Source organism: Melopsittacus undulatus, chromosome Z (assembly GCF_012275295.1).
Source record: "Melopsittacus undulatus isolate bMelUnd1 chromosome Z, bMelUnd1.mat.Z, whole genome shotgun sequence".
Classification (NCBI taxonomy): domain Eukaryota; kingdom Metazoa; phylum Chordata; class Aves; order Psittaciformes; family Psittaculidae; genus Melopsittacus; species Melopsittacus undulatus.
The window spans coordinates 9,215,196-9,242,777 of record NC_047557.1 but is presented as its reverse complement, the minus strand read 5'-3'; the positions used below and the strand labels follow the sequence as shown (position 1 = coordinate 9,242,777).

Genomic DNA, 27,582 nt, shown 5'->3' with positions numbered 1-27,582 from the left:
TGTGAACCCAAAGCTCTGGGGCCACAGCCACATTTGACTCAGCAGTTGCTGTGCTGCACACGATGCCAAGCACAGCTCTTGCACATGTGCCTTGCTAATTATACCCTCATGCAGCAACCCACAAACCTCTTCCCTATGGAGCTCACAGGAACCCATTGAGCTCCCTGTGGGGCTGGGGTGATGACCTTGATTCCTCTGCCCCCCAGCACCTCAGCCCCATAGCACCCTTGCTGTGGGCACATGAGGCACTGAACCGTGCTCGTGCTGGTTTTAGGTTTCTCAACAGCAAAGCCCAAGGCCGGTTGTGAAAGCCTCTCTCTAAATCAGTTCATCCTTTTAGTCTGGGGCTTAGGCAAGCATCTGTCAAACAGCAGCTTTATCTGTCCATCGCCTTCCAGCTAATTATGTGCATGGCATTGATACTGAACCTGTGAGCAGATGTTACCTAAGCCTTTTATGTAACCCACACAACCCAACCAGCTCCATTAACAGTGAAGGACCAGGCCAGGGACGCTTTCATTTCACATTTTTATTAGTAGACAGATGTGCAGAAAAGACAAAATATAACTACTGAAGGGGAAGACAACACAAAAATGCATCAGTTCATTATTTCTGGTAAATTATACTGAAGAGAAAAACAAAAGGAAAAACATCTGGGCTTCCACCTAAGAAAACTACTTAGAAATCTAGTGTACCCTGCTGGTTTCAGAATGGGTGAAAACTGCATTTGAAAGGGGCTGTAGTTGCAAATGTAAACGCTAATATCAGCCAAGACAGGAGAAAAAGGTCAGGATAAAAACTCCAGAATACACAGATCAGGTAAACATTTTTTCTGCAATCTCTTAAATAGTTAAAAAAACCCAAAAACAAACAAAACAAAAAAAAAAAAAACCACCCTCATACTTCAGTTTGTATCTCAAAGAGAAAGGAAACCAGCAAGTCAACAAGCAATGACACTGCACAGGACAGCAGGGAAGAGGAATCAGTTCAATCAATGTAGGAGCGCTCAAAATAGTTTGCTTTTGGGTTTAAAAAAGGTAGAGTCATGATAATGCATCTTACAACACCAAGCTTGAAAATACAGTCACTGGAGAGTATACAGTGAAGACGGTCAAAAGTACAAGGGGAATCCTGAAAGATGCAGTATCCTCATTTCAAGCCATGAGCACAGCCACACTCTGCTCCTTCACCCTCCAAACAGCACTCGGAACATGGTAAGTGGTGTCCCTATCCCCATGCAGCCCCATGACTGCACCTCTTCCAGCACCACAAACACCAGGGGCTGAGCCTCCCCTTGCTGGAAGTGGGATGAGCTGGGGCAACACTTGCAGGAGGGGTCTGGCTGCCTCCCCAGGTACCATGCGGGCTGGAGACAGTCACAGGAGCACTGGGGGACAAGGCATCACCACTGCAGCACATCCCAGCCCAGCTGTGTCCTGGATGCACATCACTAGCAGAGAGCCCATCAGCCTTCATTGCCCCACGGGCTGCCCTCCATCCAGGTGCTCACTCCCATCCCACTGCTCCTTGCCCCCCAGGACACAGCCATGGGACTGATGACAGAACAAAGGTTACTCCCAGCACAGCACCCCGGTGACGGTGACGTACCATTGAAAGCCCTGAGATACACCAAGGGGAGGCAGAAGCAGGTGTCCGAGCCTGCAGCTCTGTCAGGGTAACACCACCTCTGTACCTGTGTTGATGGAGGGTCTTGCACCTCGGCCCTGCTGCTGGAGGTGCAGGCTCAGCACAACAGGAGCATGCAAAGGGTGAACTGGGGCCACTGCACCACAGGCAAACACGAGCAGCACACTGCAAAGGGGTGAGGGTGCTGAGTGACTGGGGAAGAGGGTTCTGCAGACACGAGCAAGCCGGATCCCCCCCTAAGCTCTGCCAAGAGATCCCAAACCCATGCAGACGGCTGAGCTTAGTGCACCGGCTGAAGCATGCTGCAAAAGAGCCTAACCCTGCCGCTGGCCTTCTCTTACAGCCTGAAAGCACCGTGTACCCCTCTCCGGTGGGCTGCACACATGCACCCGTGCTCTCCCCCCAAGGCAAGGGAGAGCCCGGTACATATCCATCCCCGGTGCCCCATAGCTTCTGCAGGCACAGGGGCAGCCTGGCCACCCCAGGCAGGCACCAAAGGCAGCTCTTTATCTCTGCATTTACCAATGTGCGACCTACATAAACACCACAAACACTGGACACAGGCTGCAGGAAGCAAGGGCTGCTAGCAAGCATTGTGGCAGGAGTCTATCAGTATCCCCCCCCTGCCAAAAAGTAGCTGAGGATGAAGGCTGACCTGCTGGGCAGGCGTGATGCGCATCTGTTCTCCTCCCTCCATAGAGGGGCTGCTCCAGCAGGCCTCAGCAGCATAGCTAAACTGAGCTTTACCAACCCCGACCTAGTCTGAAAAGGAATAAAACATAAAATAAATAGCAACCCAGGGCTCATCTGTACAGACATGAAGTGTTAAGTGTTTATTTTAGGGTTTGTATCACAAGCCTTTATCAGAGACAAAGCTGATTGTGCCCTCTGGGGCTCCAGGGACCAGCTATCTTGAGCAGGCTGGAAAAGGAATACTGTACCTTTCAGTGATATCCCATCAAGCTCGACACAGTAGCTTTACACTCTCCGCCCCACATCTTATAAAGGAAAAGCCACCATCACAAGGCTAAACGAATGTACACACACTATTATTGTAAATGGAGCAGCTAAACCTTGGCAATTTGCTTTATGTGGATCTTGTTTTAATTCCCCAGTAAATGCAGCACTTGAGCTCCCCCAGAAAAGAAATTGAAAACCAACCCAGCTTCCGGTGGGTTTATTCCAGCTTTAAAACACATTAAACATCTCAATGCAAGACTGCAACTCAAGAATCTAAGGCGAGCAAACCTGTTCGTTGTGAGCTGTTGCGCAGAGAGGTGAAAAGGGGGTTGTTTTTTTTCCTTTTTTTCCAAAAGAAATCGTAATACAGCAATAAAAGGGTAAGAATGCAAGAATTCAGACATTCTGTGGAGGGTCTCTAAGAGGTCCATATAAAAGGAGCAAACAGATCCATACAACGGGAGACAGCAGGAGACAAGAGTTTGTTTCTTTTTCTTTTGGCCCTCCCCACCCCCCTTTTTTGCTGGACTGCTGCTATGTTACCGCTGCTCCCTTCTGGCCTGAGACGGCAGCGCAGTACAGGGGCACCGGGGGAGCAGGTCACGACTCTTCGTTGCCAGAATCATCGTCGTCGTAACAGTCGGCATCCTCCTCCTCCTCATCTTCGTCGTCGATGTCGTCGTCGTACAAGTCGTCGTAAAGCAAATCCGAACTGTTGTCATTGGAAGGCACTTTAGTTTTGATGCAGTACTCTGCCAGCGTAGTGGGGACCTTCACTCCGTCCTTCTCTGCCTCGGCTTTGGTGGCCAAAACCTGTTTCCTGCAGTGAGAAGGGCACAGAGTGAGCAGGGCTGTGTGCCAGAGAGGCTCGGTTCCCTTCAGCATCTCAGCATCAAGAGCTGATGTTTGGCTGAAGCACCACCAGGAACAGATTCAGTTCCTGCAGCTGTGGGTTTGGGAGTGCTCCAGGGGTGTCTGCAGCACACACGTGCCCAGCAACACACACAGTCAGTTATAGAACCATAGAGACCTCTGCCAGAGTGAATTACATCACATCTGCTATGAGGGATGGTCAGGGATTTCCCAGGGTGATTTATTGACTCCACCACTGATGACTTTACCCCTGCATGCTCCAAACTGTGATTCCCACAGGGATGGTAACAGCATTCAGAGCTGCTCCCTGAGCTGCTGCTGTGACCCTGGTGCTGCTGGGGCTGGCAGAAGACAAGTGTTTCTTCTCGCCCCACAACAGGCTCTGGCTTGGGCCGTAGCACTTGGGCTATGGGGGACCATCAAGGTGAGGAGCAGATGGACGCCTGTCCCTTCACCCCATATGGTCCCCCATACCCTGCTGGTGGGTTACATAGGGCTCTGTTGAAGCCAAGGACACTGGAGGCAAAGATAACCTCCTAGTGAGGCTCTCAGCACACCAACTGCCCTGCAATGCTCCAGACAGGGGTATATCCTACACGTTCATCTACTGAAGTCAGTGCAGATGTGTTCTTGCTCCAGTCCCACTGCAGTATGGGCTGCCCATCCACTGCTCCACAGCAACCTGGCTCAAGTTTACATCATCTCCCTACAGCACCTGATGAACCATCAGCTTCTCAGCACAGGACAGTCAGACTGAGCAGTGCTTCCAGTAATCAAACCCAGCTTCACAAGCCCTTGCCAATTCCCACTGATATGCCTTCGAACTGGAGGGACAAATTATGATTCATGAGTGCATTAAGCACACACTTAGTAGGATGCAGTCAGTTTGAATCACATCCCAAGCTATGCAGGCAGTGCTCAAAGGCAGGCAGGGACTTCAACTGGGATTTACAAGCAGCCAATAGGTTTTGCAGAGCATTGTGCCAGATTAGTATGAAAGAAGAATTTAAACTGATCAGCCCAGTCCTTCTGCTCCAGAAGTTTACACTGCTCCTGTGTGCTGGGAATCCTATTGGGACCAGAAGTGTGGACTTGGAATGCGACGACAGAATTCAATTCCAAAGAAACAACCATAGAGAGAAGCTGGTTTCAGCACATCCTGCAAGCAGCCTGTTTTACAGGATTCAAAGCCAGAGGCTGGGGGCATCAATGACAAAGCTTACCTTATGATTTCAGCGTACTCCTTATCTTTTCCTTTACTGTCCCTCCATTTCCTGAACATGACTGATGCATCCACGTTGGCAGGAGAGAATGTGTTGGGCTCATTAAGCAAAGAGATTACACTCAGTAAGATAGTCCTGGAAAAGGTAACCACAACAGCAGTCAGAGCTAACACATTCACTGGTTCTGGATGCCAACAACTTCTTTAGGACAGGAACTTGTTTTAAGTCTTATCTTAAGCTAAGGATAATTTAAGAATAATAATTGAAGTGAGAGCAGATATTCAGGAACTTCAGACCCTGGCTATTGGCATAGGAACAGTGACATAACACAAACTGCAAGGATCTTACAGCTGCCTTTCAGTACCTAAAGGAGGACTGTAAGAAATTTGGACAGGGACTTCTTATACTGGCATGTAAGGACAGGACAAGGGGAATGGCTTTAAACTGGCACAGGAGAGACTGAGATTAGATATAAGGTACAAGCTGTTCCCTGTGAGGGTGCTGAGGCACTGGCACAGGGTGCCCAGAGAAGCTGTGGCTGCTCCATCCCTGGCAGTGTTCAAGGCCAGGTTGGACACAGGGGCTTGGAGCAACCTGCTCTAGTGGAAGGTGTCCCTGCCTGTGACAGGCTTGGAACTGGATGCACTTCCATGATTCTCTGATCTCATCCCACTACAAACCACTGTGTGACAGGGAAGCAGGTAACGTCAGGATCAGACCACAACTCAGCTTGTCCACACCACCAAGGATGGTCAGCCCCTCAGGCTGCTGTAACAGCACTTGAGCACAGCAAGGGGAAGACTGTGCAGTGGTTTTTCCATATCCAGACAAGCTGCCCAGGGACCAGCAGGATCCAAAAGCCATAAGAAGCCATTCACACAACCCCTGACAGGCAGACTGCCTCCCTCCATGTCTAGAGCAGCACAGAGCCCTGCTGGTATTTACTGGGGCAAACACCACCTCCCTCACCCAGACCCTTCTCATGCATTTCCTACAACCTTTTGCAGGTTGAACCCTTTGCTGCTCATACATTGCCACAACCAGCACAAAGCTCCGTGAGTTCCATCAGGTGGCTCTGCACACCCGGCTATCCGGCTGTAGCTACCACCACAACAGCTTCACCATGTCCAAAGTGGTTCTGCTGTCAACAGCTCTCGAATTCAATAGAAGGGAAGAACAAGAGACAAGGAATATGTCTTGAAATACAGATCTGCTCTACAGAGCTGGATCAAATGAGTCTAGAGGCCCTCCTATACTTACTTGCACTGATTTAGTGGCACATTCAGAGCAGCATGTGCTGAGCAGATCTACCAGATCATATATCCAGGAAATGCTTGGCCATTTGGATGCTGAAGGTTTTGAAACCAGACACTTGTGTCTAGCCAGGCTGTTCAGCACAGGTATCAGGAGAGCCTTATGCAATTTACTTTCCAAATCATATAATTCAGTAGGAAAAGAAAACAGCAGCTCTGGAAAAAACTGGTCAGACTGGAATGATGGGGAGAATTGAAACCATCTCCTACTAGAATTGAAACCATCTCCTACTTTGTCTCAAGAGCTCATTTTAAATCCTTCAGTTCTTAGCAAACAGGCTGTAAGTGCACCATGTAAGTTCAAGCATCATTGTAGCAGATTTACTGTAAAGCAAGTGAAGTCTAGGGAAGACTGAGGACAGGAATTCCTATCTGGATTTAGCATCTGCTCTACCACACCTTCCACCAACACACTGAGGAGAAGACAGTTTTCACTGCAGTGCCCCAGACTCCAAAGTCACTGCAAAGCTAATTAAATACACCAAGGCAACTGTCTATTACACAATGCACTCCTCATTCCTGACCAGCACATTTAGATCAGCTTCATCACTGGGGATACCTTAAGAGTTGAACAGGGTTTGAGCTCTAACTCAAACCCTGCTATTGTGGGTAAAAGGTGAACAAGGTACAGTAATGGGAAGGGATCCCATTAGGATCTGACAGGACCAAAACCACAAAAACTGAAAACACCCTCAGCATCAGGTGGACTGGATACAGGCTGACCCTCTGCAACAGTGTCAGGAATCTCTCAGGTGAGGTTATTCTAGCATGTTATTCCATGAAAGCTGATCGCATGACAAGTGGGGATTTCAACCCTGCCTCCTGCTTTGTTGCATCCTCCATCCCATTCTGGGGAACAGGGAGCTCTTTCAACTGTCTATAGAGCTGTTGTCTTCACCGTGAGTCCCTCTACACCCCTTTGCTGGCTGCTGCCTCCAGATGGTAGAGGCTCAAGGAAACAGATCTGTTACATGATTTTTCCTCTCCATGTAGCAACAAAAGGCTTAGAGACAGACGAATTTCATTGAAAACAGATACTGAATTTCATCAAAACCAGCACAGACTGGTCCTCCCAAGTACATCCTGTAACATACCTTGCTGGAAAAGGATGTTCTTTTGTTCCAGCTGCTACCTATGTTGTAGCCTCTCAGAGCCACCTCTAGGGGTAGGTATAGATTTGCCCAGGCATGTTTTTTCTCTCCAGTATAAAGCAGTTTGGGCTTAGGCTGTACTGACAGTTGTGTTAGTGCATTGAGCTTGTTGCAGGAACCATCCAGATCTCAGACAGCCAAAAAAAGCCAAAATAGGCATCCTCAGGAAACAAGGCAACAGTGAGACAGGACATCACCTATCCTGACAAGACACAGATGTACCAACATCCTGAAGAGTATGCTCAGTTCTGGCCTGTGCACCTCAAAGGCCAGAGGGGAGACAGAGGACATACGAAGAAGGGCAAATAAAAGGAACAGAGAGCCTCAACTCTAAATCCTGCCACCAGTTCCTCAGCTTTACTGGCTTCAGGATGCGAGAAAAGCAGTATTCTCTGTTACAGACCATGGCTGCATTCCTTTATATCTTGCTGGATGCTTGCCATATTTACTTACGCCTGCCTCATCTAGCTCTGAGTGATGGGGAAAGTCCATATTGACTGTGTTTAAAGAAATTAATGATCATGCTTGACATCAGAGGTGGAAGCAAAGGTGCTGCTCTCAAAGCTGAATGATGACATTCCCCCTGTCAGACACTTCAACCACAGTCATCTGCACTAAACGGTCAATACTCAGCAGGATTTACAGCACTAAGCAGCTGAAGAGAAGCCCTCAGTGACACAGGCAGCTTGTTACAAGCATGTTCTCCTTCCACACATTCAGCCCTGTTGCCTCCTGTCTAACACTGGAGCTGTGCAAAGCCAGATGGGAGCCCAGCAGGGTTTGTTGCTATCAGCACTCAGCCCAACGAGTGATGCTGGTAGCAGGGTAGCAGTTAAGAACAAGGTTTATTTCTGCTAGTTGATCAATCTGAGAAATGTTTGCTCCCCAAATGTCACCCTTAAGCCCTACGTGTTCCAATGAAGTAAGCCCCAAAAGACTGCGACATAGTAATGGAGAGTAGAAGTCAGAACTAGCACTATAAGAAGTTGCTTGTCAATCTTTAGGGTTGTATATAAGGAAACGTTCAAACTGTGTGTGCAATCTAAGTAATTAATGCCCAGAGCTGTCCCCTAACTATGAGTTGAGGCTTGTCACCTAGTCAGTTCTTTATGGCAGTGTCTTCAATGAGAATTAAATTCAGCTGTTTTTCAAAGAACGGAGGGGTTAGCCTTGAATGCCTCTGGCACTCAGTGATCCTTCATTTCTCTTTGGCAGGAACAAAACTACCTGGCTAACTGTTCAAGATACCACACTGCAGGGCAGGACACAAATACTGCAAGGCAAGTTTATGCCTAGTAGGCAGATTTATGCACAAAGTTACTCCTACTGGGTCTGAATACTCTTTTCCACTACTGTTATCTTGGAGGAATTTGCAGTCCATAAGTCTAGGATAACATAGATTGGGAAGGGCTAGGATACTGGAGAATTGCTTGAAGAGCATGTAACCCTGTGAACAGGACAGAAGGCTCCACACTGTTAGCCCAGTATCAAGACACACTGCACTCCACTATTTTCAGACAGCTTAGTAAGTCTGGTTCCCATTTAAATCAAGCCCTAAAATCCCCAAATTCCCTTCCAAACACATCCCAATACAAGCCTTAGTCTTGGAGAGAAACGATAGGCCTTTGAGGTCACTGTTGTATATGAGATTCAGAGTTACCTGACATTTTGGGTAGGGTTCCACCTCTCCGATGGCAGCTCTCCACTTTGTGGATCATCGACAGGTGGGTGAAGAATTGAAATACATACATCTCCATTCTGCAAAACAGAAACACAAGTTGAGAACCACCTGGTTTGAGGCAGAGGTCTGATGACAACTCCACCACTCTGTGTTCTGAGCAGTCTAACCTTGTTGATATGAACACTCCATGTACAAATGTGCAAGAACTGGAAATGGTTCTCAGTTCTTCCTGGGTCTGTTTTATCCATACACTCAAAAGTTCCCCTTGCTAAGCAGGGTTAGCCTGCAAATTGGTACAAAGCAATCTCAAGTCTAAAGGTTTAAAGAATGCAGCAGAGCAAGAAAAACAGTAATAAAAATCACACAAAACTAAACTGGTCTCGAGACAACAGTGACAGACATGAACTTGAGTCACAGGAGACCCAAAGCAGGGTTAAAAAGTTGTCTTGTTCCCAGTGGTATCAAGTTATCTATAGGGATTTTTGAACTGAAGGGTTTAGCACTCTCTACTAGCTCAGGTATCAAAACAGTGGTGCTCCCAGGACACAAGAAGGTTGAACAGACAGTGTGGGGCAGGCTTACACTGCTCCCCTAGGACACAGCTGCTTGAAATAGCAGGAGAAAAAAGCAAGGGATGCTCTGAAGGTTTCACTGAAAATGCCTTCCAGCATGTAAGAAGAATATTCTGTCAGCATATGGAAGTCATACAGCCACATAATCCTCAATCTGTGTTTTACTCACCAGTGTCATAGCCCAAATATAGATTTAAAGCTTCATAAGCTACCATTTATAAACACGTTAGGAAGCCTGTAAACCCAGTTCTCCATAAACAACATCATCCTGACACAACTACTTTATAGGAGTGCTGTTTTCACCACAGCTGATATCCTTCACTAAAGTTGACCCCAGGGACTCATGAGATCCCAATGTCTTATGTGAGGATGGGGTGAATGTGCAGAAAGGGCCCAAGGGCAGCCAGCAAATGTTGGTGCCTCTGGCTTCCTGGCTGTTGGGATGACTTACAGGTTCCTAGAGACAGCCCCACACCTTCAGGTGGCACAGCCTCAGCAGAGGCAGCACTCATGCTGTCCCTGTCACACTGATCCAAGGCACAGGTTGATGATAGAGGAGCAGCTCTGTTCAAGATTGCAGGCAGCAGCTCCCCATGCACCTGGTCTCAGCTACATCCTGACAACCCTCCAACACAACACAACACAGGAGCCAGAGCACAGATTAGTACTGCTCACAGGGATAGCATCCATGCCTTTGAGCCTGAGCCAGCGATCACACCTACAGAGAGCAGGCAGCTCACATGAAGGGCCTCCCAAACATTTCAACTTGCCTTGAACAAACAATGACATTTGTTTTATAGCCAAATGATATCCTTCTTCAGTGTTGGAGGCTTGTGATCAGTACCCAGATTTCAGTGCCTCACTAACCCTGCCGGGTACGCTAACCTATTACTAGGAGAGTAAGAGCTTATGCTCTTATCATTTTGAAGCAGGCTTTTGTCAGGAACACAATTACACACAGCAACATATTACCTGGAGCTGCTGAATAACCAAGCTAGCACTTAGATTGCTGGAACAGTTTGCCCTAACAAGGCAGTTTCCTTTCTGAGACTCCAGCAGGCTTGTGCAATCTAAAACTATTCTCTAATATAATTTTAGGGTGAAGGTAACCTTACTAATGTCAAGATTATGTTCACAGCCTATGCTGGTTTTACTGATTTCCATGAATTTACAGTTTTTTCCTTTATCCATCTCCTGGGATATTACAATGCTGGTGGCCAGAAGAAAACATCACAGCACTTGGGGAAGTTTCTCAAGCAATCAGGTCAGCAGCATGCGGATGAGCAACTCTTTGGCAATACGAAAACAGAAACAGAAGCAAGATGTAAGAAGTTTCTCTCTTGCATCAACCAACATTACATGTTTGGGACTTCAAGCAGGACAGCACTGCATTAGAGTCTGGAAGGGTAAATGTGTCATAGGGCCCAATGAGATCAGCACAGAGATTTAGGGATCAGTGTGGTTAATGCAGTTTTACCAGGATTCAGCTAAATGACCTAATTAAACTGGAGATGGGGAAGACACTCAAGTTTCTCAAGTCTCATTGCTGAGAACTGGAACATCAGCCCCAACCTCTCCATCTAATTCCAAGATCAGGTTCTATAAACTGCTACTGTCTTTCATCTTCCTTACACTGAAACGGATTTTTTCCCTCCTGAAAAACCTTCAAACCTCAAGCCCTTTGCTGATTTAGTCTCAGTTTCATTTGGAGTTATCCCAGTGCTTCATCTTTGTTGCTTAAATGTTGTTTCCAAAACAGTCTGCAAGCTGCTTCAGATTCCCTCAGCTCCAAGGAACACTGCTATGAATACAAAGTAAAAGCTGAGAGCTGGAATATTTGAAGGGTAACCCCAAAATACACCCAGCAAGTTTTGGGTGAGTTTCTCCTCCTACCTTCAGTTGTTTTTAGAGCCAATTCCATCTTTCCCACCAGGACTGGATGAGGTCCTTTCCAAGACTCATTTTTTACATACCAGTTCAGTAACCATTTCCCACTCACCTCCTGCATGGGAATTTCTGGATTCACAATCAACAGCCATAGGATGGATCTGCAGGTCTCAAAGTTATCTTTATTTAAAGACCAACTCTCATGTAACTGAAATAGAGCCTTAAAGAGAAACACCATCCTTGGCTACATGCCGAGTCCAAAACTCAAGTCAGAAGACTGCCAGATGACTCACTTAAGAACCCATAAACTTGGCAATGCTGATGACATGGCACTTCAGCTGGGGCTGCCTGCTGCAGGTATGAGAACAGCTCCATCCCTATCCCAGAGAACAGCATTCCCTACAACATTTAGATTTAACTGCCCAGCCACGAGGCTGATGTAACACCAGCTTGAGTTGACATTAACCACTTCAGTTACGGCTGGAGACATTTAGTACCTTCAATACTTCCAAAACCTTAAGGAAGTAGGAAGCCTTCCCACATGCCTGAGAAAAAGCTGCTTAAAAAGCACCTTACCTCATAAATGTTGGGGTGCCACATTTTGGTCAGGAACCTGAACGTAGGTGGTGAGTATGGATAGTCAATGGGAAATTTAATGTGAGCCTGGAAAAAGCAAAATATTCTTGTTAAGAAACAGAGCAAGTAAAAAATAAATAAACAAGCAACAATTACAGTGAAAACTTGGAAAAACCAATTTTGTTAAGGCTGTTAAATTGCTCACTTTATGAACAGTGCTCATATGACCCCACAATATAACTACATTTATTTCTTACTATCAAAACACTAACTGAACAAGAAAAACCTAAATGGACTGACCTGGGTTGGTTAATGCTCAGAAAACAAGCCAAAGGACATCTACCACATTCTAATTCAATAGGATCTATTCAACAACTGTTGTTAAACAGGGTTAAATGGATTTGAAAAGCTGCTACTCAAGATACTACTGCTGCCTTTATGGGTTCAGAAGCAGACTGAAAGTGTCTGCCAAGGTGAACAGACCTGTTTTACATCTGCCACTGCAAAGGGTTTTGGGTCTTTTTGCCTCTTGTGTGAAAGTTAAGCTGGTCCATCTACCCATGGTCCCAATACCACATTTTATGCCACCACAAGCATTTCCAAAGTCTGAATACCATCTCTGTTTAATAAGTCACAGCTACCAAACTGATGAACCAGATATTGATGGGCCATGGCAGCAAACATCACTTCCAGTGCTCAGCAGCCAGCTGTAGGGCAAGACAAAGTTAGCTGTGGGAAGACTGCAGAGATCCAAGTTTTATGGAGTTAGAGGGACAGGTAGCCAAGAAAAGAAAGGTTTTCTGTTTATCTTTATGAAACAAATTCAGCAGCTCATGTGGCTTTACTTTCTGTACATGCCTGCTCATGATACTGACTGTATGTGGGTATGCTACAGCAACACCCAGTCTTCACCCTGCAGTCATTTGCCATGGCATACTCAAAGCCACAAGATTTATGATCTGCTTAAACAATCCTAGCCCACAGCCTAAGGTCAGTTACACAAATGGCATTCCTCCCAGAAGAGCAAGAGAATGTCTCTTGTTACCACACTGCCTCAGAAGAGAGCAGTTGCTGCAGCAAGGACATGGCTGGCTCTACAACCCTGCACAGGGAGCGGAACAGAGGTGTACCAAGGGCAGAGTAGATTCACTTCAGCTCAAGCACTTGCATCATGCAGCCTCAGACTCCTACCGATCCCTGGGATTTTCCCATTCTTGTGCCTACGTGCAGTTTTATGAGATCCAAGACATAAAACAGCCCAAGGACTGAGATTAAAAATGCAAGAGACAACAAAACTCAGGCTGAGCTAGCTACACGACGTCCTGGCAGAGCCCTTCTGCTTTATACACAGGTATGGTTCCTAGGTGACCAAAAAAGCACACTGACAGTAGTGTACCAGCATTGCCATGTTTGTATCCCACATGTGGCCATGGAGCTGAGGGTGCAGGCTTAATTCCTCTCAGTAAAAACCCACTGCTCCCAAACTGTCTAACCCTGAGAGTTTCACCTCAGTAAGACCACTGCAAAAGCTGAGCCCGGAGCATCAGTTATGGTCTCTGATGCAGACTCATGCAGAAGTTGTCAATCCCAGAAGACTGTTTCAACCTTCCAAATCCTGTTTTGCAGCCACAACTGTTTAATGGAAAAGGGCTATCTGCCTGCAATAACAATCATTACAGGATTAAATAAAGCTGATGTGAAGGATGCTTCTTGATCTTTGGGGCCAGAAAGTGCAACTGGAGAGCAATTAAATCTTTTCTTCTCATGTGGAGGCAGCTAAGAGCCAAGTCTGCCTGTAACCTCTTGCATATTTAGAGAAATCAGTCACATTGCTTGTCAATAAGCCATTTCTTACTAGCCTGAGTTCAGTATATTGAGATACTCTACTGGAGTGTAAAGCAAGAGCAGCTTCTCCACAAACCTGACTCCAGAGCCAAAAGCCAAAAACTAGGAAACCCCACATTACAGGCAGGGATTTTCTCCAAACAGAAACTCAATCACACATCACTTTCAAGTCCTCGTACTGAGACCATCCAGAATCTGGAAAGTGAAACCAAACACTTTTTCAGGGCATTACAAACAGGTCCTATAGAATTACTTTGCATCTCTTCTGTAAGAGAGATCATGGAAAATTATGTAAACCCACTCTACTCTCACTGAATGCTATTTGAGTTTCTGAGTGGGTTAAGCAAGCCAAGAATTTCCAAGACAAGCTGCAAGACTACTTGCAAAGATGCATCAACAGCCACGACTCCAGGTCATTTTTTTCACTAAAAGCCCAATTCTAAACATGTTAAGAGACAAAAAGACCGAATTAGGCAATAAACTTATTTTTAAACAGAGCTCACAGGAAGGTTTCCTCCCTACAGTTTCACTGATGTAAGGAATATCAGCCATCTAAGCTTATTTCTGGTAAGTTCAGTCAGGCTGCTGCGTTCCAAACAGTGGCAGAGTTTTAGGGCGGCTTATTGTTAGCTCAGTTACAGCCAAACTAATTTAGTAGGACTAATGATGCAGCTCAGTTCCCCACCTACAAGTATCCAACCATTACAGCATTTACCATGTGATTGACAACTCTAGCTGAGCTTAAACTGAACAGAAATAATCCTATTTCAGTGTGCTGATTTTAGCTGCCTGCTTATCATGGCTCTTTGACACCACCAAACACAGTCAACAGCCAAGAAGGTGGTGACCACAATCATCAACCCATTCATCAGTTTATGAACTACGCAGACTTACAGTCCATAAAAAAGGAATAAACTCCTCTGATGTTACACTGAATAGAGTGGCCTGGCAGAATTTTCAGCCCTTAGAGGTGTTTACACTACTGCATGAGAACTTCAACCTCTAAGCTACACACCACGACATGTATTTTAAGAACACTGCAACCAGCATAATCACTTTGCTTCCCATTTTATTGCCTTGCTTCATGCATCCTCATTAGTGACTGCACTTCAGGTTTTTCTTCTATTTAGATAAGGTAATGTCATAGTGAACTTAGTGAAATTTATGTATACCAGAAAAATAAAGTTTTACTAGATACTATGTTATGAGACTGAAAATACAAACCTAGTGTTTCTACCAGCCACTGACTTAATTCCCAATTACTGAATAATTACTACAGTGATGTTATTTACGGAGATCATGCCTATGCATTTGACCCTATACACTTATACCTGGGTCCTGCACTTGGGCCACAACAACCCCATACAACGCTCCAGACTTGGGGAAGAGTGGCTGGAAAGCTGCTCAAGGAAAAAGACCTGTGGGTGACGACTGATGGAGCTGAACATGAGCAGCTTGTGCCCAGGCAGCCAAGAAGCCAACAGCATCCTGGCCTGTACCAGCAATAGTGTGGCAGCAGGGCCAGGGCAGTGAGCATCCCCCTGCACTGGGCACTGGTGAGGATGCACCTTGAATCCTGTGTTCAGTGCTGGGCCCCTCACTACAAGAGAGACATTGAGGGGCTGGAGGGGGCCAGAGAAGGACAATGGAGCTGGTGAAGGGTCTGGAGCACAAGTGTGATGGGGAATGGTTGAGGGACCTGGAGGGTTTAGTCTGGACAAGAAAAGGCTCAGGGGGGACCTTATCACTCTCTATAACTGCCTGAAAGGAGGATGTAGTGAGGTGGGGGCAGTCTCTTCTTCAAATAAGAAGTGTTAAGACAAGAGGAAACAGCCTCAGGCTGTGCCAGGGGAGGTTTAGATTGGGTATTTGGGAAAATTTCTTCACTGAAAGGCTACTCAGGCCATGAAACTGCCCAGGGCAGTGGTAGAGTCACCATCCCTTGCAGGTATTTAAAAGACATGGTTTAAATGGTGGGCGTGACAGTGCTGGGGTAATGGTTGGACTTTATGATCTTAAAGATCTTTTCCAACCTAGTTGATTCTATGACTAATATTATATTAATACCATCTCGCTCTCAGTGGGGAGCACTAATGCAGGCAGGACTCCCACCTAGCTTCAGCTGTCTAGCAACTTGGTATTTATTCCAGCCTAGCTCTATACAACACCTCTGTAGTCTGACACTGATTTCTTCTACTTCTCTCAAGATGACAAATCCTGTATTTTTAGGCAGCAAGGGTAAGAATGGTGAATCCATCCTATCTGCACACTGCAGAAAGGCCATGGGGTTAGACCACACGTTTCCTGGAAAGCCACCAGCGTCACAACTGACCTGATTTGGGGAGCACCATCTGCTTTTATGGTAGCAAACAGAAAATGCAGCTGCTTGGTGTTTCTGGAAGTGCCAGTTAAAGGCAATTTTGATTTTAAAACATCACCAGCTTAATGTAAGCCCTATGAAGAGGCAGCATCAGTGAAATTAAACACCCTTTGCAAGCCTATTTAAGATCAGATGCAAAGGAAACATTTGCATTTTTAAACTGTTTTGTGTGGTTCTTTGGTAATTATGTGCTACAGCCAGCCCACAGACAAGCTCCTACTGATTCCATGTGCAGGTACCACCAAGTTCTTCTACAGATCCCTGCTGCAGCAAGAGTCACAGCACTTGCAGACAGCACAAGGCCTCCTCATTTCTCTTTGTAACAGGCATAACCAGGCTCCTTGCTGTGCACATCATCCCTTCCCGTAACTGCATGCCTAATGAATGCCTCCTGCCATTCTGCATGCTGCTAACGACACCATACATTTAACGTGCTAGAAAGCCAACAACAGGAACTACAGACCACTACTGGGTTAAGTGTTAATATCTAATCCCACAAAATGCCCTTTATGGCTTCTAGTGCATCAAGCATTTATACAATTCATCTAATGGATTCTCCTCCTCCACTTTAAGCCTGGATTAGTGCACAAGCATTAATACTATGTCCCGGAAAACACATTCAGTAGAGGTCAGCTGTAAGTACTAGCAGCCTGTTTCTCACATCAGTGAGGTTTAAAGCACCTCAGTTATCATCCAGCTTCAGAACCTGTAAAGCAGCATTAAAGCTAGCCACATCATGTTGTCAACTATTTGACAAGGTAGAAATCAACATACGACCAACACTTCCATTTCAGCTCCAGGTATTATGACTTAGGACATCAGTAATTTCTTGTGGCAGAGCTGGGCACTATCCTGGTATTTTAGTCCCAGTTCTGGCTTGATTTCCCAGCAGCAACATATCAATGTGTATTAACATCTGGTGTGCTTTTAGATAACCAGGACCACATCACTGATCCAAGTCAGAAACCGAGTGACCAGGTCAATTAAGTCTTGCAAGTCCTGAAAAGTCCCTTCCCTGCTGCAACAACGATATGAACATTAACAGCAGCAAACCCCCTACATTCTGTATTGCCTCCACTGTTTCATAGGGAATATAAATCACAAAGACCTGAATGTGAAGAATGAACTAGATCTCACATAAAGGAGATGTGACTCTATTTTATTGCTTGTTTAGAAGCTTCAAGTCTGTAGGGCAAAGTGAGGCTAACGTACACAATCAGAGACTGGTTTGACAGGCAGGAGCTCATTCTTGTTTCACAGTAAAATGTATCTTGTATACAATTCCTAATTTAGTTCCATGGGTTATTACTAAAAAGCTGTCATTTCCAATGGAAGATTCCTCTAGTTTTGGTAAAAGGAAACCTAGTTCATACTTCTTTTAACAGTAAATTGTTATTGAATATTTATCCATCCATGCTATGTTCATAAAGCCTGGACTGTCATTAAATCACCCAACCCAGATCAAAGCAGAGAGACTGCAATATGATGGTAAAAGTTACAATTACACCTTTAAAGAAAGGGCTTTCACCTGCATATTAGTCATTTGCTCCTCAGATCTGAAATCAGGATTAACAACATGGCTTCAGACATGAAGCCATAATTTAGCTGAATGGCACAGGGAGAATTCACTAGGACCCATTATGCTGGTTTATATCCAAGCTCCTGTGATCTTGTACATTCATACGCCTGCTGCCTGGACCATCTCTCAAGGGATCCAGATAAATAAAACTGCTCTGAACAATGACGTTAGAACAAGCAGTGCCTGGAAACCAAACCATCTTCTAATATTACTACAAAAGGGTTTTTTTTTCTTTTTAATATTGTCTTCCCTAGATAACAGGGATACCTTGATAACAGGTTCAGTCTGGGGGTTCTAGCCTTCATGACAACAACTGCTCAAGGTAGCTGCTACTCATCTGGAGACTGAGTTACCCTGCACAAGTCAGCTGTGTTTAGGATCTCAAGCAGTTCAGCAGCTAGAGAAACTATTTCATCCTTGCAGGGGGTTTTACTGCAGGACAGTCCATGTTATAGCCCACCTAATTCTGCTGTTCAGTCTAAGCCATGCAACAATCACTTTGGTCTGACTAGCAACACTGCCCATGATCCTGATCCAGCTTCAGACCAGGTAGCTCTCACACTGAGAGCCTGCTGGGGACAGGCTGGAAGCTAAATAGGAAGTTTCCCTTGGCCAGCAGACTCCTAAAGCTGTTCCCCTCCATGGTTGCACTACTGAGCACAGGCCAGGTGCCCATCTCCAGCTGTGCACAAGTCAGCACTGCAGTGCCCATGGTTTGCTAGAGAGGTTTCTTCTGCTCAGCTCTATGTCTCAGGCTCATAGTGGCAAGGCAAGAGCATTTCCAGACTAGGCAACACTTCTGAACTCTAAAACCCCTAAGACTCAACTGTGTTATTTTGGTGTTTTTTTCCCCAAAACTGCAGGTCAATGTCCTTGGAGCTCAGGTGAAGGGACACATTACAGGAGCACTCATCTACATTAGGCTAACAACCACCAAGTCCACCTTTATTACTTTTATTGTCAGTTTGACTTTAAACAATGATACAGAAAACACCATCATTGCAACAACTGCAGATGTAGCATCCAGTAAGAGATTATGGGTTTGGAAACAGCCATCCAGGTATTTCTTCTATAACCTGTTTTCATTCAGAATTTCCATTTGTCTGCCACCTCATCATAGAAAAGGTAACTACCAGCAGCTGTGTAAGACCTAACAGCAAACAGAACTACTTGGTCCTCTTCTGCTAGGCAAGCTGCCAAACCAGCCTTACTGAGCTTTGACCACAGGATACAAGCACTAAAGTAATTTCAGATTCCTATGTGAGAAAGGTGACATCATACTTAAGTTTCTGTATTTTCCCAGGAATTCCCAAGCAGAAATATTAGTAGATTCTGCCCCCAGTTCAGCCCTGACTCCAAGACAGGTCTGACTTTAACAGACAAAAAGACTGAATATATTAAAGACCATGACAGGCCAGATGTGATGAGGTTTCTGCCATCAATGAAGGTCTCATGTTGAGACTGTGCTCTTGAGTCTGACGTTGGTTGCAAGCAGACTGTATGTGAGTTGTATGGCTTGAAATGAGGCTTCCTGGGTTTGTGTTAAGCAGAGAGGCTAGTCTGTGTGACTATCTTCCGGGCAGAAACAGATGACTCAGATCTTATTTATATCTGTTCAAACACACTCACTTCCCCATTTGGACAAAATAGGAAGAATGACTCCAAATGTGTGAAACTTAAGTCTCCCTATAATGTGTAATACTTACTGAAGGAGTCAGAGATACTTGGAGATACTGAACCCAAAGTTTACTCCAAATCATACATCTCTTGTTAGGTCTCTGTGTTAAGAGAAGCTGGCACTTGCAATATCCCTACTGCAGGTATAGCTGAGGATGCTGGTATGTGAACCAGAAAAGCTCTAACACAAGTATAGCTGTTCTAGAAACAGTTTGTGTTCACTTCAGGAAAAAGTGATTTTCCAGCTCTTTCTACTAGTAAAAATATGCTGGAGCAGTGGCAGGAATATTTAGGGATGCTTACTGAAAGTATTCTGCTACATTACTGGCATCTCTGGCAGTACATGTGGAAGTCCTCCAGTTAAGCGTGTACAGAGTTGACACTCTGGGCATCTGCCTCCACTTGCCAGGCTTCAGAGTCCAGATGATTGTCTCTTGTTCAGAACTAGCCAACAGCATCTTCAGCATCCTGTTCAATCTCATATTTTGAGCTTTCACAACATAAGTAATTAATTTTATTGAAGCAGGTTTACACACACGCATGTCTGTGGAATGGCTGACCATGAAACAGTATGATGTACTTCAGACTTATCCTGGTCATTTTTATAGAACGGTTAGGGTTGGAAAGGACCTTAAAGATTATGTAGTAAACCTACAGTTTATTCAGTTCAAATTCAAGTACACATGACCAAAGCATATCCCAGTTTTGGTGCATTTTGCCTCAGGGTTGATGGAGCTTCTATGAACTCACCTATTCATTCCCCCATTTGCATACTTAGCAAAACACAGCAGATTGCTTTATTGTTCAGTGAAGCAAGCCATATAATCTGCATCTGCTGACTGAAGAGATGCCCAAGCTAGATCAATGTGAACACCCTTTCCTTCAGCCTGTTTTAACTATTTTTAGACACTCCTTTAAACAAGCACCATTCATGAGTCAGTGAATCGTCTTGACTCTCTTCATATGCAAGCAAGGCTGGATGCAAGAGGAAAGCTCTCCTCAAGGGACAGCTTGTCACATGTTCTGCTGAAAACACAGGGCAGGTCTTCATGCAGTCACCTCTTTCATAAGCAGCAAGGAGAAAGGAATATTTATAGCACTGTAAGTGTAAACCATAGCACTGTGCTGCAGTGTTACACAACTTTGCCTTTCTCAGCACAGCAGGCAGTTCTGATAAGACCTCTCAAGCTGGCATACCAGCATTTATTTGAACAAGGGATATAGGTTTCTAGAAGCTGAATGGCAGCACCTAGGAATCTTCTCTACACTAGCTGACACATAGGAGCCTCCTAAGCACTTATGCAGCCATGCTAGATACTTTGCAGCTTCTGCACCACTGACCATAAACCTTCCTGTCTGGAGCTGGTCACAGGCTGTAAATCAAGGCAGACACAGGTCACACTTGCCCAGCAGCAGTAAGCAAGTCTGCTGAGCTATACCACTTGCCACCAAAGAGCTAATTACAGCAGCACCATCTCCCAGAGTGGGGGCACGATCAGCATTGTATTGGTCTAAATTACAATCCCATACTAATACAACAATATTATGCATAGTCCCTGTGTATAACCCAACTGCAAAGTATCTATAATCCTGTACAAGCCTGTATGCAAACTGTCCACCTGCCCAGTATCCTCCAGTTCACTGCAGGGACCAGCACTGTGTCAGAAGCTACTCGCTAATGAGAAGCCTACGTTTGACACACAAAAGAGTATTTTCACACTCCTGCATAATGATGTGCCTGTCAGCTCCATTATCACAGGCTGCTGCAAGATCAAGTTTAAAGTTAAAGCTAAAATAAGTGCATTAGCTGACACATACCAATCCTTGCTCCTAAGGCTATTGCTGCTACAGTAATGGGTTTTGGGTGGTTTTTGCTAGTGAGGAGCCAAATTCAAGAGGTGTTCAGCATACTGTCATTGTCTACCTCTTCCTTCCCATCTTGTGTTTTGGCTGAATTTGAGCTCAGAGCATTAAAATCAGTTAGCTTTACTTACAAGCAGCAATGACTTGGTTGCCAGTAAACTGCATTGTGAGGGATGAAAATTTAAGACAAGATGAATCCTAGCTCAGATCTCACATTTAGCTTTTCAAAACAAGACAACAGCCCTCCCCATCTCCCCCCAAATCCCACAATATTACTGAAGTGCTAAAGTCTCAGTTTGAGCTTTGGCTTACCAAGGAGAGGGAGCCTAGTTCAAATGATATGTTTAATTCATTAAATGACTGAAACACAGACACCCACCTTAAATCAAAACAGAGGCAGATCACTGAGGCCTGCAGAGTGTTGAGCTGCTACTTCTCACAGTACAAAGTACTGCTGCCTGGGCTGGGGAGGGGGTGAAAGCAGCAGCCACCATCCCAAATGTGCATCAGCTCCTGCAAATATTACATGTAACAGCTGCACAACACCAGGCAAAAATAGATCTTATGATAAACCTCTGCTTTAAAAAAAGCAGACCAAACACACTGCTGCTATAGTCAGAAGGACAAGATACTCAACTGCTGTGGCCTTCAGTGATGCTGAAGTACTACTGTCGTTTGTACCACATCTTGAGTTGCCTTGTGTTAGGTACCACTTAACACTCCCAATATGGCCTTAATGAAACAGCTATGTAAGAGCATGTCACTTCACACATAGTCCCCATCTCCTGCAGATCACCAGGAAGTCACCTCCATGCCATGACAACTTGAAAAAGCTAGTTAGACATGGCTAGACAAGAACTATCTACAGAATCATTTGCTCTTGACAGTCATTAATACACAGATGCTTAAAAAAGCATCATTCAGGCCAGATGGATATATGAGAGAAAGTACAACACTGATGGGAAAGCTAACATTGATATTTCTACCAGCTAGATGCCATGTTAATGACTAATATAACATCCAGATAAAGCCAGAATCCTCAGTTTACCAAAATATCTCCTGAAAAAGCCACCAAAGGGTGCAAAGAAGGTTGATTCATCTGCAGTGCAGCACAGATATTTAAGGTACCCTTTATACTTCTGATAAAAGCAGAACAAGTGCAGTTCAGCTAAGCTTAGTACATGAATGAACATCCTTGAAATTCAAGCCTGTATATAATTAATTGTAACCATTTATATTAAGTTTGAAGGCATACAGTGTAAGAGTAGCAGTCAGGAAGAACAACTTCAGACTACCACAGGTCAAGATGGATTCAAGGTCAAGACACTAATGAGACATGTAAGATGAGAATACAAGCAAGGGATCTGGGACAGAGAAAGCTGGATCTTGCAGGAAAGTCAGAGGAAACTTGTACAATTATGTCATTAAAAGCAACACTCAAACAGCTCTAACATCATGCAGTATTGCCTGTCAGGACCAAAAAAGGAACTGGGGGAAAATTAAGATTAATTTAATTCAGAAGAAATTTGTGTGACAGATAAGCAATCACCCATAGCAGCATACCAGGGCAGAGACAAGATCTATAGTAGATCAACAATATGCTTGTAGTGACAACTGGAATGTGGATGAAGAAAATGCTCCAAACACAACAGGGAGGGGAGAAAAGAGAAAAACCAAACAACAAAGTAGTTTAAGTTCAGCAACAAGAAAAAATGCAGTAGCAGATGGATAGTAAGAGCTCTTACAAGAGTGCTGTTGCATCTATGGCTATGGGTATTTGTAGAAACAGGTAATAAATATATCAAGAAAAAGAAGTAGAGAACTTCAACATAGGCCAAACATTCTACTGTGAGACATCACTTTCTAATTAGACCCTTTTGGTATCTACCTTCTGGTGATATCTGGAGAACTTATTTTCAGCTTCACCCTTCCTTTTTAAGGTCCTGGAGTTTAAGATCAGTTGCTGAATGCTAGAGAAACAGATAATACAAAATAGGTACTCATGTGTATGCCAGCAGCCATACAGCACCTTCTTATTTTGAACCCTCTACAGAAACAAGTCATGTAGCTTTCCTGCAAAGCCTCATCCAAAAGCTCATCCACTCTCTAAAATAGTAGGATCATCACATATAAGTATCTGTGACTAAAGACCACTGATGCTTAATCTATATAAATGCATGCTGTGACTCCAATAGCTCCAGTGCAGTGCTCCAGCATACTGCCATGCTGAAATCTATAGCATCAACATGGTCAGTTTGGTAGCTGGATTATCTCTTACTCCATTCAGAGAAAAATGATACCCACACATTTGCAAAAAACCTAAAACCTGAGTACAGGACTTGCTTGTACATGGAATAAGCTGAGGCTACCAAAATCCATGAATAGCAGAGAAAAGAGAATTCATCCATATCTGCATGCCAGCCACAGCCCCGTGACAGTATTCCTTCCTGTTTTACAAGATTCATTATTGGAAACATAGTCTTGGTGCTATTAGGCTGTTTGATCTTACTCAGACACCCTCCACCTGATGCAAGATGCCTACACCCTATCCAATTACAATGCAGTACTAATCAATTTACAGCAGAAGTTTACACTGTTCTGAGAATACAAGCATAAGCACAGCCCTTTCGTGGGATACCCACCCCAGACATATGTGGAAGGGTCTGACCCTTAATCTGTGCTGGTAATTACAGCCTTATCCATGCTGGGACAAAAGATATTGGTGTTAAAAGAAAGTTATTTACCCACACTCATCATTACAAATATTCTCATGCTTGTTTTTTTCCAGTTACTAGCAAGCAACACTGCAAGCTTCCAGTCAAGATAACCTAACTCATCAGTAGTTAGTAACTAATTAGCAACAAAGTTCATCAACAGATAAGTAATTATTTCGAACTGATAATTCAGGTTTCACCCATACTATCAATAGGATGACCTATTGTATTGGCTAAAAAAACAATCCTTTACAAACAATGGGGTGTTACACAGACATTCAGACATCTCCATGCTACTTAAATCATGAGCTGCTTCCAGACAGAAACGTATCCAAAGCATGACTTGGAGGAGCCTCTAGTGGTGATAAAGTAGATGTGATTATGAATTAACAGATGCTTAAGGATAAGCTAAGAGCTGATATTCACACTGGCCTGTAGATGGGTTACTCCTAGTCGGGTTACCAGTGATCAGCATCTGAAAGCCACACACACACTTGGTACCAAGTAGGATGATTTAAACAGTGCTCTATCTACAAGTTCTCTTGCCTTATCATTAAACCAACCAGCTTGTTCTCATCCTCCTCAGCTTGTAGATAACACGTATCATAAATTAAACAAAGAATTCTGAGTTTCCTACAACAGAGAGCAGTGTCCATACCTTATCTCTGCACAAATATATACTGACACATGCAGACCATTTTTAAAATACATTGTGTTTATGCACACAGAAGGTAAGGATGTGTAAGATTTGCACTGCAAAACCAAATCCCTTACACAGTCACTAGAACAGTGTCCTCCATAGGTACTACAACAGGACTGGAGAAGGTTTTGCTGCTGGAAAAGGACTTCTCCAGAGCATGAACTTTGTTTGACAGTACCAGCTGGAAGCAGCTCTGTTTGGACTCCATCTGGCAAGCCTGAGAGCAGGTATCATTAACTATGCAGTTTCTCCAATCTCACAACCTGTTGCAGCCATACTGATGTGGCATGTGAGAACTGGAAACCTAGCTTCACTCTTTCAACAAGCCCTGGAACATCACACTTCTGGATAAGTGTAGTGCACTGATGCAATACTTCTGTTAGCCTAGCACAAAAGAAAAGCAAAAAACCCACATGTGATTTGTCTGCATCCACTCCAATTATATTCCAATAAGAGCCCTCAGAGAACTGAAGGACTAAAAGGCTCACCTGGCATCAGATACTGAACAAAAGAGCCAATCTTTGCTGGTAGTTAAAAGGTTCAGACATCAAAAAAGTTAATGTTGTTTCAGCATTTTGCAACAACTGCAGACTAGACACTGTCAAAGTACTTTGAGGCTTGTTTTTCTGCAGCTAAAAGATCTGTCTGACACCTACAGGTCTCTATCTTCCTTATGCATTTCATATGCAGAGTAAAATTTTCCCAAAATCGAATTATTAGCAGAATGTATGTTGATCCCCCCCAACCACACAATGTTATATAGCTGCTTGCATAAAAGCCATCTACACATGATCAGTGCATTTAGAGTAATTGCCAAGATTTGCTTTAGAAGAACCAGATACAATGAAAAAAAGCATGGCCCTCAAGGCATTCTGTAATAAATAATATATGATGATGCTTAGCTTTTTATATATAAATTATAAATATAATCAAAAATGCTCCTGTGTTAGATCCCTGAATTATACTGCAAATTGACTGGAAGTCAAATGTTGTTTCTCCTCCCCTTTAGCCTACAAAGCTATACTTTCATGTACATTCTGCATGGACTGAATCCTGGGGAAAGGGCAGGCAATCACTAAAAAACCCAAAACCCAGAGTTATCCACTTGCTACTGTGGAGCAAGTGTGCAACAATGTGCATTTAAGAGCTCTGTGTATCTTGGCAGATTCTGGGGGAGATCACAGCATTAACTGGGGTGGGAGAACACCGCAGGGTGACTAACAGGAGTCAACTGTTTTCTTCTAGCTGCTTCATTCCGCATTTCTCTCAGTCATTTCCATACAGAAGCAGCCACATGCTAGAAATTTTAGTCTAATAAAAGCTTTATGCTATACACATGTTTTCAGTTTTAAAAGTATCTGGACATAAAAGGAGCAATAACAGAACATAACAGCTCACAAAAACCACCTCAAGTTACACACATTGTCATTGCAAAGAGTTTCAAGTAATAAATGGAGGAAGTACCTGCACTACAATGGTGGTTGCATGAGGGGGAACTGCAGAAACCAGTATCACGCACTTTCTTATAAAAAACCCACAAAGTCCCTTTTGTTCCCATTCTTGGACATTGAGTGTTATTCATTAGAAACACTGGTCTGTCCCTCCTACCCCACCTCGTCCCAGTTTTCAGAGCCTCTAAGGAAAAGTATTTTCAGCTGATTGAGACAGAAACCAGAGACTATCAGAGACTGCAACAGCAGTAACCTTCACTGGCACTGAAGGCAGTCTGTGAAACTGAGTACCAGATCCAAGAACCTCCCTCGCTGTACCAAAAGGGTTATGTGTCTCAGATCTGTACAGTCTGCCTTCACACCCCTCCAACTCTGACCTGACCCTGTGAAACAAAGATCATGCACCTTTTAGGAACAGCCCCATCAATGCTTATAAAGCACATCATGTCAGGATCTTGGGTGGTACTGTTAAGATACACTCCTTTGGGCATTGTGAAGGACCAACACCAGTGACCTTGACCATGCCATCACACATTTTCTGCATCAGGCATATGAACAGCTCAACCAAGCAGCACAACTGTCTATGAAGACCTCTGCACATCTGACCCTTAAAATTACTCCTGCTTCCTCAGCATTATACTGATATACACCCAAGATTGTTGGTTCTGTTGCAATACAGAATATCCTGCACTGCTCAACCTTTAATTGTCCCATTAGAAGCAGAAGTTCACACAACGTTACCCGAAATTCAAGACCAACAAGCTTGTTTTTATAATGCCAAACACCTCAAACCCAACAACTCCATCATATTTTAAAGGACAAAGTGTTTCAATGAAATGGTAGCATCTTTCCGTATTCACCAAACCATGGACATGGCACATTGCTAACATTCATTTTAATGCTCATACAAGCACTACCACCTTGCTAATTCTAAAGAAAAATCTTCACACTGTTCTTACAAACAAATATTTCTCTAAAGTGTAAAAATAAAACAGCAATCCCCCATTAAAAAACAACAACCCACAAAACAACACTTTAGTGCACTTGGACACACCCAGAAATAATGCTTATGCTTAAATATGAACATCTCCTTACTACAAAGGATGCTTTGCACTACCAGAGAAGCTCTCCTCCTCTGCATAGCAATAGCAAAGTAATCAAAGATAAGAGAATCCCTTTTAACTCCTACTTCGCACCCACCTATTAGTACAGTTATGAATATGTGCTCTAATAGGACTGCCTTCAGAGCTTTTTAGAAAGCTTAATTATCACCTTTGGCATAAATCAGGTCAACAGAAGCCAGTGCTGGAGAGCAAGACACCATGCTTACCTAAAACCTGCTGGACAGCAAGACACCATGCTTACCACTGTCACGTGAATGTAGGAGAAAAATCAAAGCCATTATTATCCCATTAATATCACAGGAAATCTACATATAATAACTACAACATCAATTATATGTTTTTGTTTCAAGCCAGATTTAGAATCAG

The 27,582-nt window shown here is 44.2% G+C and overlaps 1 protein-coding gene across 1 annotated transcript in view; it reads right to left on the bottom strand.

Annotated features, from left to right (window-relative positions):
- Positions 1–514: 514 nt before the first annotated feature.
- UBE2R2 (ubiquitin conjugating enzyme E2 R2) overlaps positions 515–27,582 on the bottom strand; it is a 51,431-nt gene continuing 24,363 nt past the window's right edge. Inside the window, exons 2-5 of the mRNA XM_034072703.1 lie at positions 11,884–11,970; positions 8,828–8,925; positions 4,704–4,838; positions 515–3,427 (exon numbers count right to left, since the gene is read on the bottom strand). Of these exons, the coding sequence (XP_033928594.1) occupies positions 3,208–3,427; positions 4,704–4,838; positions 8,828–8,925; positions 11,884–11,970 (540 nt within the window). The 3' untranslated portion in view covers positions 515–3,207. The remainder of the gene's footprint in view (positions 3,428–4,703; positions 4,839–8,827; positions 8,926–11,883; positions 11,971–27,582) is intronic.